Consider the following 11,324-nt stretch of genomic DNA (forward strand, 5'->3'; position numbering starts at 1 on the left):
CTTTCGGCAGATCACGTGACCCATACGTTGGTTTAATCCTGTCAAGTCAGGAGTGTTTACAAGTTAATCTCCCAGAATGCACCGCGGCTCACACGCGCGCCGAATCGAGTGAAACGGTGTAAGTTAAGGTAAAAAAAAAAGGTTACACAAGTCTCACATGTAAGTGTAACTCGAACTTTAAGCAACAAACGCGTTTTTGTTTGTTTTTTTTAGTTATTGTGAACTCGATAGCTCAAAGGTCCTCGAGTTGTCAAAAGGAGGGTTCAAGCCGCCGGGTGAGCAGGAGCCTCCACAAGATGCAGAAATCGCCCTCGGAGAACTTGGATGGAATTAATCGATTGGCATTCAATGGAAAGATATTTTTATTTAATTGCGAACAAGCATCGACTACAAATGTCAAGGAAAGAAAAGAGTTTGTGTTGTGCAGCTATTCTTTCAAACCGGAGCTAAATGACTTTTTGAGGGTAGACGATGGAACATCTGTCATCGATAGGAAGAGGTCATCCCGTGCAAGTATTTTGAAATGTCAGTGCACCTTGGACACTCAGAGGAGATGCGTCACCACTTGTGTATTATTGTCTAAAAAGAGCGATAAAGACGAGAGTTTCCATTACTGTCTCCTCACACTGAACACCTCAAACCAACTGGAGCCCTGCATCGAGTTCAAACTCCCTTATCAACTGAGCAGAGATGTATCTATCCTCCAGGGTCCCACAGTTTTGTGGAGCCATGCTGGCAGAGTGTTTTACACATCCGTGCAGACAGGAGAGGTGAGACCTACTCCATTTCAGCTGTCAAACAGTCTTTATGGACAACTTCCCCTCTGCAAAGGAAAGACATTTGTGCTGGGAGTGCAGGGCTCCACCGGTCAGAGCCTGGCATACTTCCTTGAGAATGGCCACATTTTTGATCCATCAGTGCTTCTGCCTCTGGTCTATGTTTTCATCACCGAGTGCATTTTGGTGCTCTCTGCTGACCAAGTAGATGATGTTCTGACTACAACTGTGGTCGCAGCAACATCCAACCAGCAGCTTGTCTATTTTGAGAATGGTACCGTGAAAGAGACGTGTCAAGTGCCCTTTGAGCTCCCCACAGGAATTCAGGTTGCCGACACTGGAAGAGATGGCCTCCTCTTCGTCATATCCTTTCGCCATGGGCATGTTTGTGCCATATGGAAAAACACATTTCAGGCATGTGATGGGGGGTTCTTTTACCGTCTGTTCTATTTCACCAATTTGAAACTATTACTCAAATGTCACATTGATGTTCTGTTCCTCAGATAGCCTCCTCCTGGTCAGGGGTCAGCTCTGTCCATGTGGACAACTTCTTAGGATGCGGGACAGACCAGATACTCTTGCTGTTAAGTCCTGATGGTGTAACTGAACGACCCCTGGAAAATTTCATCATTACCGACCTCTGTGGGATTTCATATTCTGTAGGTAAAATGTTTCGTTATTCATTGGCATGCGAATGCTATCTATTGGGAAAAAAACAACAATTCTATATATTTCAAATAAACATTTTAGAGGGGCGGGAGCAGTGGAGAACCATCCATGTCTCTGACTCCATCAGATTCCCGTCTCTTTACTGTCGAAGCCTTAGAGTCCAGACTACAGGTGCACATTTACTTTACATCACAGTAAATTATTATTTACATTACAAAGGTGTGTTTGAAAACCATTGTTACATTCCCTCCCCATGATGTTGTTTATCAAACTGTTTTGATTGATTGCTGGTTCTTTTGTCATAATATGAAAACATGCCATTGTTGATAAATTATTCAATTTTTGATATGTCATATAGAGTGGACTGTCTACGCTTCAGGAGCTTCAGAGTCAAGTGGGAGTGAAGGAAAGAGTTCTGAATCAGTCACTGCAAGCTTTTACACAGGTGGTTTCAGAAAAAGAGCCTGCTCCTCTTAGTCACATAAAGGTACCATACACACTTTCAACACTTTCAGTAGAAACACAGAATCAAATCTCATTTTAGTTTTAATGAGCAGATCTTTCAAATTGATCATGGCAAGCATTTTATTTCTTGATAAGGTTAAACTAGCGTTAACCTTAAAACAGAGAGCTTCCAACTCCTAATTACAATCTAAAGAATTAATATATTATTTTGAGCCACTCATCCCTGCCCCTCTGTTACTGAGATTTGCTGGGGCACTTGTCACTCTTGTTGATAAGCTGTCATAGTTGCATTGGCATCTGACATGTAGCAATGACAGTCAGCTATTGTGGAACTGCCACAGGCTTTGAGGAGGCGAGGTGAAATGCAGGCAACAAAAATAAAACAACAAAAATAAAACCACACGCGATTTCTTATTTTCTTATCCTTTGTAGCATTAGGTACGTTATTATCTTTTTTTGTCATAAATACCTCTAGCTATTGCTTCTTGTCTCCTGAGCAAACACAATTCATCAAACTAGTACCTGCTATAATAACACACGTACCAAATTGGGCATGGGGCCCAAACCGTGCTTTGCTGCAAAGCAATATTTTGTGTTAAATTTGGAAAACAAAGTCATCCCAGCTGTCTTTGCTCTGTTAATTTACAGGTAAATTACCTTTGAAACAGAAATGTCTAACAACATGCTATTGCTGTCAATGCTGTCACCAGCTTGTCATTGCTGATTATAGTCCTTGTGCTCTCTCTTCAGGAAGGCCTTATTGGTCTGTGGGACAGTGATGATGAGTCAAAGGATGAATCCTGGGATGACAAGGACCAAGACATGCCAGCAGTGTCTTCAAAACCTCAAATTGATAGGCTGTGGCATCGTTTTGCTGAGGACCGAATGATTGTGGGAGTGATACTAACCACCGACGGCTCTGTGTAAATCCAATTTATTTGAATTTAAGTACGCAGCACATAGAGTGCTTGCATTGTGGAAAATCCACCTTTGAATATGAATCAATGACTGTGACACTGACTGCATTTAAAAGAATGTAAATATCCTGATTAATGAGGCTTGTCTCAGTTTACATTCTGTTGAAGATGTGTTTGTGTTTCTTAAGTAATCATATGATTTTTTATGTTACATTATTTTCGAGTTCATGTTTCTCAGTGACCCACATTATAAGAGGGTGAAAGAAATAGGAAAGTAATAATGGTACACTGAGCAATTCCAGAGATTAAATGATTGCCTATAAACATGTGTTAAGTTAAAAAATGCAACTAGACCTGGAAAACTTAAGTTGGTGTGTATGCCTTTATTGACGCTTCAGATGTTTAATACATTGCCATCGTCACAGACATGTAGAAAATACTCACATCATATCTGCTCATTGGCGGACCTCATAAAGGCTGACTTTCTCTCAGTGTTTCGACAGAGGAGAACATATTAGTATCCCAGCGCTATGCCCATCTTATATAAATGGTTGATTGTCAGCGAAATAGTCGTGTAAAATGGTCTTCACAAAAGAGTGGAAACACTGAGTTCTACTAAAATGGCTCATTGTCAGAATGTCAGGACCGAGAAACGATTTCCAGGGTAGATTTATAAGATGGTGGGGTAAAATAAATGTAACCTTTAATACCTGCATTTGAGTCAAGTATAATATCCGCTCTTAGATTGTCCTCAACTTTCTATGAATTTCACCAAGCCAGATGAAGGGTGTGTAGTTGGTCTCTATGGCAACGGGTTTTTAGTAATCGTCCAATCTCCTTCTGTGGTAAGGTGAAGCTATCTGATTACTTCTTCCACCTCTATGTTTTTTTTATTTTATTTCTTTAGAGGAGAAAAAAAGCTTGTGCCATAAGAGCTAAGTGTTGTTTTGATTTGTGCACTTTTCTAGCTGATGCAATTTCGTCTCCTGAAGATAGTGCTACTGGTAATCAGGTTACCAACAGTCACACACTCATCTACACACAGTCTATAATACTATGGTGTTTGAGATCCAGCCGGATTAGTTACTGCATCTGTGATACCTGATTGTTACTGAAGTGTTATTCTTGTTCCAGACCAGCGGCCAGTGTGAGCTTATCCATCCTGACAGAGAGGGGCCAGAGCTCAACGCCCGCAGTCATCCAAACTCAGAGCCAAGTGTTCTGGCTCCCCATGCTCAGCCCCTCATCATCATCCTCCTCCTCCTCAGCCTCCATGTTCTCAGAGCCGGCAGCCAAAAGAAGCAAGCAACACAATGCTGGTGGATCAAATGATCTCAACATACCCAGACTTGCTGTGACTGCTGTGACCTGGCTGACACCTCTGTTGAACTCTGCCTGTGTCAAGTGCCATGTCATTGTCCATTATGTCCAGAGAAAAGATGCCCTTGTGAGCAACCCAACACCAGTTGTCCTGGGTTGTGGAGAAGTTGCTGTAGACATCCACCAAGATTTCAATACCCAACTTTTGAAAAACCCTGAACTTATAGCAGGTAAGCCCAAAATACAAATTCCTACAACTTGAGTTTGTAGCTCTGAATCCAGGGTAGTGATGATCTTTTTCTTGTGCGCAGATGAGGTTCAAGAGGACCTGCTGAGCCTGTTGGCACTGTTGGATCACCAGGTCTTCTTCATAGATTCTCCTGAACACAGTTTAGGTGATATAAATGGCTGGATTAAGAAAAGAGGGGATTGGAAAAGAATAGAAGTGAACCCAGAATATCTAATATGTAATTCTTCAGGCCCCTCAGCTCTTATGGTAGTTCGCTGGCTAAAGACTAGCCCATTCCAAGGGGAACTCTCTGTCCATTGCAGGTGAGATTCCAGAATTAATTACTAGTGATAATTTATCATGTTCTGAGTGGAAATTTGATTTTATACAGTAGAAAGGAAAGTTGAAAAATAAGGTCAGTTGTCAAAAGTGCCAAAATGGTATTTTAAAATGGATTTTTTCAGTTGTTTGCAGCTACAGTACAGTATTGGTTTTTGAATATTATTCTTAACAGGGACCTCATTCAGTGTTACTTAAAAGAACTAGAGATTATTTTTGCCCTGGGGGAAGTAGACGCAGTCAATTTTACACTGTACATTCAAAGGTAATAAGAATTTGATGTTAAGTTGAATGCATCAGTGTGATATTTCACTAAGTAAGAGAGTATCCACTGACAAGCTGAATACTTTCTGCCAAACTCTCAAGTTAGTTCATGGGTGTGACACAACTGACCAATGACGAACATGCAGAGAACCTCATCAACTAATATCCATTTAATTCAAAGCAACATGACGCATGTGGAAATTCTGTTTGTGTTGTTACTTTTCAGCCATTTACAGATGCTCCAGTTCCTGGACTCCCTTCTGGATTACCTCCCGGGTACCTGCTCCATCCAGCCTGTGAAAAGGAGAGGATTTAGAGACACACAGACATTTTCTTTGGCTTTGGAAAAAGAGGTGGTTTCACTCAGAGACTTTTTGCCATCATTGCTCTGTTGTGCAGAGGAAGATGAGGAGATCACACGGACTGAACCTGTGGAGATCCCAGAGCCGGGCTCCTTGGAAGGGCTCCAGAGATGTAGACAAGTATGGCAGCAAGATGTAGAGAGGAGCAGAATGAGATTAAGCCCCCTGTTGGATGTAGGTGGGTATCGCAAGCTTACTCAAAGCCTGTCTGAAGTCCAGCTCCAGGGGGATTTATCAGCTCTTGTAGCAACTCGGTGATCCTTGATCTGCCAAAATGCTGCAGACCTTCATATTGTTAAAAACAAAAAAAACATCCCCTGAAATTTTGCTCTAGTTGTGCGGCACATGGTGGAGCTAGATTTTTGTTCAGTGACCAGAAATGCAGTTCACTCTCTATGCTGGTCAAATTTCTGCTGTTGCGACAGCATGCAACCCATTGACCGAGCTGATCTGTGTGTATAGTGTGTTTTTATGTTGTATTTCCCTCCTTGCGCTTTTCATCTGATACTGATGTGATTCTTGTCTCTGCTAGGCTCATTCCTCTTTTCCTCTTTTACGTCCGTTGATAATCCAAGTCCTGAGTATAATCTAGAATGTTTATGGAGGCCATTTGCCATGTAGTAGGAGTCATATTAATTTTAATGTGAATATAAACAGAATAAAAAGCCTTTAATATCTTGTCATTGGATTGTAGTTTTAGTGGTGCTTTTCTCTTATGGGTCTGTCAGTCGCTTGTGAACTGATAGATGCTGTCTGTGTAGCACATCAGTGCTGTCAAAAAAGAGATCTTTGAAGAGAATATCAAACATAAGTTGAAACAAAAAAAACAGTCTTTCCTAGATTTGTTCGCAAGAGTGGTGGCACTTTGACCAGCCATATATATATATATATATATATATATATATATGTGTGTGTGTGTATATATATATATATATGTGTGTGTGTGTGTGTCAGAACAATTTTCGTAAACATGGCTGGTCAAAGTGCCACCTCTTGCGAACAAATCCAGGAAAGACTGGTTCTTTTGTTTCAATATATATATATATATATTTCTTTCTGTCTTTTTTGACCCATGGGGCTTGAAAAGAATGGATGTGTAGTTTTTTGGCAAGTGCTCTGGGAGGATCACAGCAGGAGAGGAGATGAGCTGCCCTTCTCTCATACTGCTAAAGTACCACCCTTCTTGCACCAGGCTTGACTGAACATCCTACCCCCCGAAACACGGCTGACTCACAGCTACTTCATACACTGTATGACCAAGAGTATTCGCTCACCCATCCAAATAATTGGAATCAGTTGTTCCAATCACTTCCATGGCCACAGGTGTATAAAATCAAGCACCAAGGACCAGTCTGTTTTTACAAACATTTGTGAAAGAATGGGACACTCTCAGGAGCCCAGTGAATTCCAGACTGGAACTGTTATAGGATGACACCTGTGCAACAAATCCAGTCGTGAAATTTCCTCGCTTCTAAATATTCCAGTCAACTGTCTTATAAGAACATGGGCGTGTTTGGGAATGACAGCAACTCAGCGCAGAAGGGGTAGGCTATGTAAACTGATGGAGCGGGGTCAGCGGGTGCTGAGGCACATAGCGCGAAGAGGTCGCCAACTTTCTGCAGTCACTTGCTGCAGACCTCCAAACTTCATGTGGCCTTCAGATTAGCTCAAGAACAGGGCACAGACAACTTCATAGAATGGGTTTCCATGGCCGAGCAGCTGCATCCAAGCCACACATCACTGTGTGCAATACAAAGTGTCGGATGCAGTGGAGTAAAGCACGTGGCCACTGGACTCCAGAGCAGTGGAGATGCATTCTCTGGAGTGATGAATCACGCTTCTCCCCCTGGCAACCTGATGGACAAGTCTGTGTTTGGCGGTTTCCAGGAGAACAGTACTTGTCTAACTGCATGGTACCAAGTGTGAAGTTTGGTGGAGGGGTAATTATGGTGTGTGGTGGTTTTTCAGGAACAGGCTTGGAGCTTCAGTTCCAGTGAAAATAACTGAAAGCTTCAGCATACAAAGACATTTTGGGCGATTCCATGCTCCCAAACTTGTGGGAACAGTTTAGAGCTGGCCCCTTCCTTTTCCAACATGGCGGTGCACCAGTGCACAAAGCAAGGTCCATAAAGACATGGGTGACAGAGTCTGGTGTGGACGAACTAGACTGGCGTGCACGGAGTCCTGACCTCAACCCGATGGAACACCTTTGGGATGAATTAGAGTGGAGACTGAGAGCCAGCCCTTCTTGTTCAACATCAGTGTGTGACCTCACAAATGCGCTTCTGGAAGAATGGTCAAAAATTCCCATTAACATACTCCTGAAACTTGTGGACAGCCTTCCCAGAAGAGTTGAAGCTGTTAAAGCCGCAAAGGGTGGACCGGCATCATATTGACGCCCATGTATGAGGAATGGGATGTCACTTAAGTTCATATATGAGTCAAGGCAGGTGAGCGAATACTTTTGGCCATATAATGTATATTCCCATCTTCATATTTTCCAGCCTGTTGTGATGGTTAGGCAGCTGAGGATGAATCAAAAATGATACATCTCCTGTTTTCCTGTACTTGAATGAAAATAAAGCACACATTTAAAATTGAAACAATACTGTCAAAGTTCAGATTGGCGATGGTGTGTCAAATCTCTTTCAAAAGGCTCTGTCCAGAACTATTATTCACTTTGCTGAAAGCCATAGTTTTGCTTTTTGTTTTGTTTTTGTACATTTTGCCCAGTCCTGCGTTTCATATTTGAAGTAATGTTTAAAGTCCATGTGACACTGTCAAATTTCACATTGATTTTACAATTAATTTTATTTTACATTTATTTCACACTCAGCTTTGATCACCTCTCTAATTTGTGTCCACTACAATGGCTGTTATGTGGCATTTTTCAAACTACCACTAGCAGAACCTGGTTGAGAAGTGGTTGTTCCTCTGCCTTGGAATGGAAAAATCCAAAGGTGATTGCTAAAAACAAAACCTGATGTTCTCAGGCTCTCTTATCCTTGTTGGTCCCAGGATGCACGCATCCTGCCTTTTTTTTTTTTGTATTTATTTTATTCTCGTCATTGCTATTGTCACTCTATCTATATTGTTGTTTAGTTCTGGCTGTGTATTTTTCACCCTTACTGTTGTCCATTATCATCCCTGATGTTGTTGCTGTTGCTGCTGTCTATTTATTCGTGGATGTCTTGCTATCTTCTGTCTTGTGTTTCTCTATTAATAATTATATTCATATTTATTTTACTTTTCTATTTTTTGACATTTTAACTGTTACGCTGCTGTGACAAAGGAATTTCTCCGATGGGGATCAATAATATTTATCTTATCTTAAAACCTTATTCTGTCACCACACTTGCCTTTCTCTCACCTTTGTCCCTTCTCTAATCCCGTATACAGAGAAGGAAGAAAAAAACTTTCTCACCTTTTTTAGCAGAGAAACAAACACCTCTGTCACTTTTAATGAAACACATGAGTGGCTGATCCTGTACAATAAATGGCACCTGTTAATGGCCATAGGGGAACATCAGTGTGTGAGAAGGAAAGTTGTATCTGTGTTCCCTTAAACCAGAAAAGTTCAACCCAGAATAAAATATAAGGTTTGTTTTTCTGTCAAATCCTTCCGAAATAATGTTTTATTTCTGACATCAAGAAGATCCCTGGTTCGACTTTCGGCAGGGGTCCTTTCTGTGTGTATTTTCCCAGTTCTCAGCATGCCGTGTGAGGTTTCCTCTGGGTTCTGGTTTCCTTTCACAGTCCAAAAGTAAATTCACTGAATGCTCTAAATTTCCCAGCTATGCAAATGAGAGAATGAATGGCTGTGTGTCTTTATCTTTATATTTGGCCCTGTGACTGACTTGTAACTGCTTCAGTGTGAACCCCACCTCTTGTCCAGTGACAGCTGGGTAAGGCTAGAGCTGCCTCGTGAACTGACTGCAGGATACACGTTATAGATAATGACTGAAAGAATAGATTAAAAAAAACAGCAAACATGTATATAAATTTATAATTCAGAGATCCAGTTAAACATTTTTCACGACAGTGTATTGCAAGCTATCATTGTGTCTGTGCTACATTGATAAACTATATTTGGTACATGTTGGGGCCTCATCTTAACCTCACAATTGTAAATGATAGTATATTTATTAAATGTGTGTTTTCCATTAATAGACTCACTTTATCATTAGTTGCCGGGTTGATTTTTGCTTCTAATAATACAGTCTTAACCAAGTCATCCATTGAATCTTATGTCACTGAGAATGTTAATATTGATGCTACCTGGTGAGGGCAGTGACCCGGTCCCTCAGATGACTTATTGAGTGGAATCACAGGGTTTTATTTCACCAGACTATGAAACTCAGTGGGTCAAGCAAACAAAGTGGGAGGTCATTGATTATATCTGGAGTGCTGTTGACAAAGTGAACACAGTCGATGTGCAACGCAGGATTCACATGTTGGATCATTGAACGAATCTAAGATCCATGTGTAAACTGTTCAGCCAATGTAATGTGTTATTTTACTGTTTAAAAGAGAAGGTTTACATTTAATTCACCAAATATTGCACTGATAATAATGTTAATTTTTATATCAATATCATCAAACAAGTTCAATTTATTTGAGTTTGCAGCTTTTACGTTTTTTTTAGACAACAGCATGCCTCTTTCCATAGTAAACGGGAGACTTGAATCCTAAAATCATACGAACAGTTTCTTCAGTAGCTGAAAAAAGGAAAAGAATATCTTGCTAATGCCTTTTGTTATTTAGCCTGTCATGTAAGCAGTCCTAACCTTGAATTAATGATTCATAACCACTGGGTTCTCCATTATTACAGCCAAGGCTAGGATGCTACCAGCATGAAGATGATTTCATCAGGCTTTACAATATCTGTACTGCAGTAACATATAAACTAAGATAATTAGAAAATAAGGTTCTTTTTAAATGTATGATGTTCATACAGTAAAGTTGCTTTTTAATTTAGTGCAGTAATCATATTCAAACACAAGACTTATGCCTACATAATATATCAGTGTTCAGAACTTCATCAGTTTCCCACTTTTCTCACACAGTAGCCTTCATGATTGCTGTGCAGTTGCTATGGCAACACTCATTTTCTTGCTTCTCTCAGAACTCACAAAGCAGCTTCCCTAAACCTTAATGAATGATGGAAAGTTGTTTCAGGCTTCAACACAATTATACGCCGCATATAAATTTCTTTTCATAGGCTGCCGAACTAAAACTTGATTACATAATCAGTGGTGCTGCTTTACATATTAAAACAACAATAATATTATACTGTGATATGCAGCTGTGGGGGAGAAATGGCTGGAATTACCATATGAGGATTAATATTATTGATTACTTTGTAATCCCCGTGTTTCAAGCATAAAAGATCAGTTTGATGAGTCATGCAGCTTATTTTATTAGCTATATCAAATATTGGTTACTGAAAATTTCTCACATTGTGGTATTAAATTGATTAGTAATGTGATTTTACGCCATCAATCTGCATATTAAGATTTATACTGTCTCACCTCAGACTTTGATGTTTATTGTCTGACCACAAGCGCAGTGGTCCTCTTTTTGAAGCCACTCTTTTCCCTCCTTTTATTAGGTGAGATCCAGCTAATGGATTCGCTATGCAACATGGTGAAGTCCATTATCATGCATTGATGGAAACCCAGTGTCAGATCATGACTGTGTCACCTCAGGCCACCTGCCGATCCATAGCGTATGTCATCACCTTGACATATGGGCTCAGTGAGTGGAGAATTTTATTTTTCTATTCTACCTTTGATCTGATGTGGGGCAAATGCATTCTGGATTATTTTTATCAATTTTTTGTGAGAGGAAAAAAAAAGAAAAAAGAAGGATTGTGTCTTGCTTTCATAACTCAAATCTAATATTTGCCTGTGATCATAAATCCAGGCCATAAGCAACCACATTGTTTTCTACCTTTTACAAAACAGGACACGAGGAAATCAAG

The 11,324-nt window shown here is 40.4% G+C and overlaps 1 protein-coding gene across 2 annotated transcripts; it reads left to right on the forward strand.

Annotated features, from left to right (window-relative positions):
- The first annotated feature begins 94 nt into the window (after positions 1-94).
- Positions 95-6,024, forward strand: fancb (FA complementation group B). 2 transcript variants are annotated; one of them, XM_086145597.1, is made up of 9 exons: positions 95-770; positions 1,280-1,435; positions 1,527-1,616; positions 1,804-1,932; positions 2,661-2,833; positions 3,962-4,377; positions 4,459-4,542; positions 4,627-4,699; positions 5,206-6,024. In XM_086145597.1, exons 1-9 carry the CDS (start codon positions 297-299, stop codon positions 5,597-5,599), a joined length of 1,989 nt encoding a protein of 662 aa, XP_086001723.1. In that variant the 5' UTR covers positions 95-296; the 3' UTR covers positions 5,600-6,024. The 2 variants fall into 2 exon arrangements, with proteins under 2 accessions (XP_086001723.1, XP_086001722.1); XM_086145596.1 differs by having other exon boundaries at positions 102-770; positions 4,459-4,699.
- Positions 6,025-11,324: the final 5,300 nt, after the last annotated feature.

Source organism: Fistularia commersonii, chromosome 4 (assembly GCF_037954325.1).
Source record: "Fistularia commersonii isolate RoL2024-O1a breed Wild chromosome 4, RoL_Fcom_v1.0, whole genome shotgun sequence".
Lineage (NCBI taxonomy): Eukaryota > Metazoa > Chordata > Actinopteri > Syngnathiformes > Fistulariidae > Fistularia > Fistularia commersonii.

What these genes read in the sequence shown, in the direction of transcription:
- fancb (XM_086145596.1), top strand. Translation starts at nt 297, where the DNA reads ATGCAGAAATCGCCCTCGGAGAACTTGGATGGAATTAATCGATTGGCA. An exon ending in CATCCGTGCAGACAGGAGAG is followed by an intron (nt 771 to 1,279) that starts GTGAGACCTACT and finishes TCTGTTCCTCAG; the next exon opens with ATAGCCTCCTCCTGGTCAGG. An exon ending in CCTTAGAGTCCAGACTACAG is followed by an intron (nt 1,617 to 1,803) that starts GTGCACATTTAC and finishes TATGTCATATAG; the next exon opens with AGTGGACTGTCTACGCTTCA.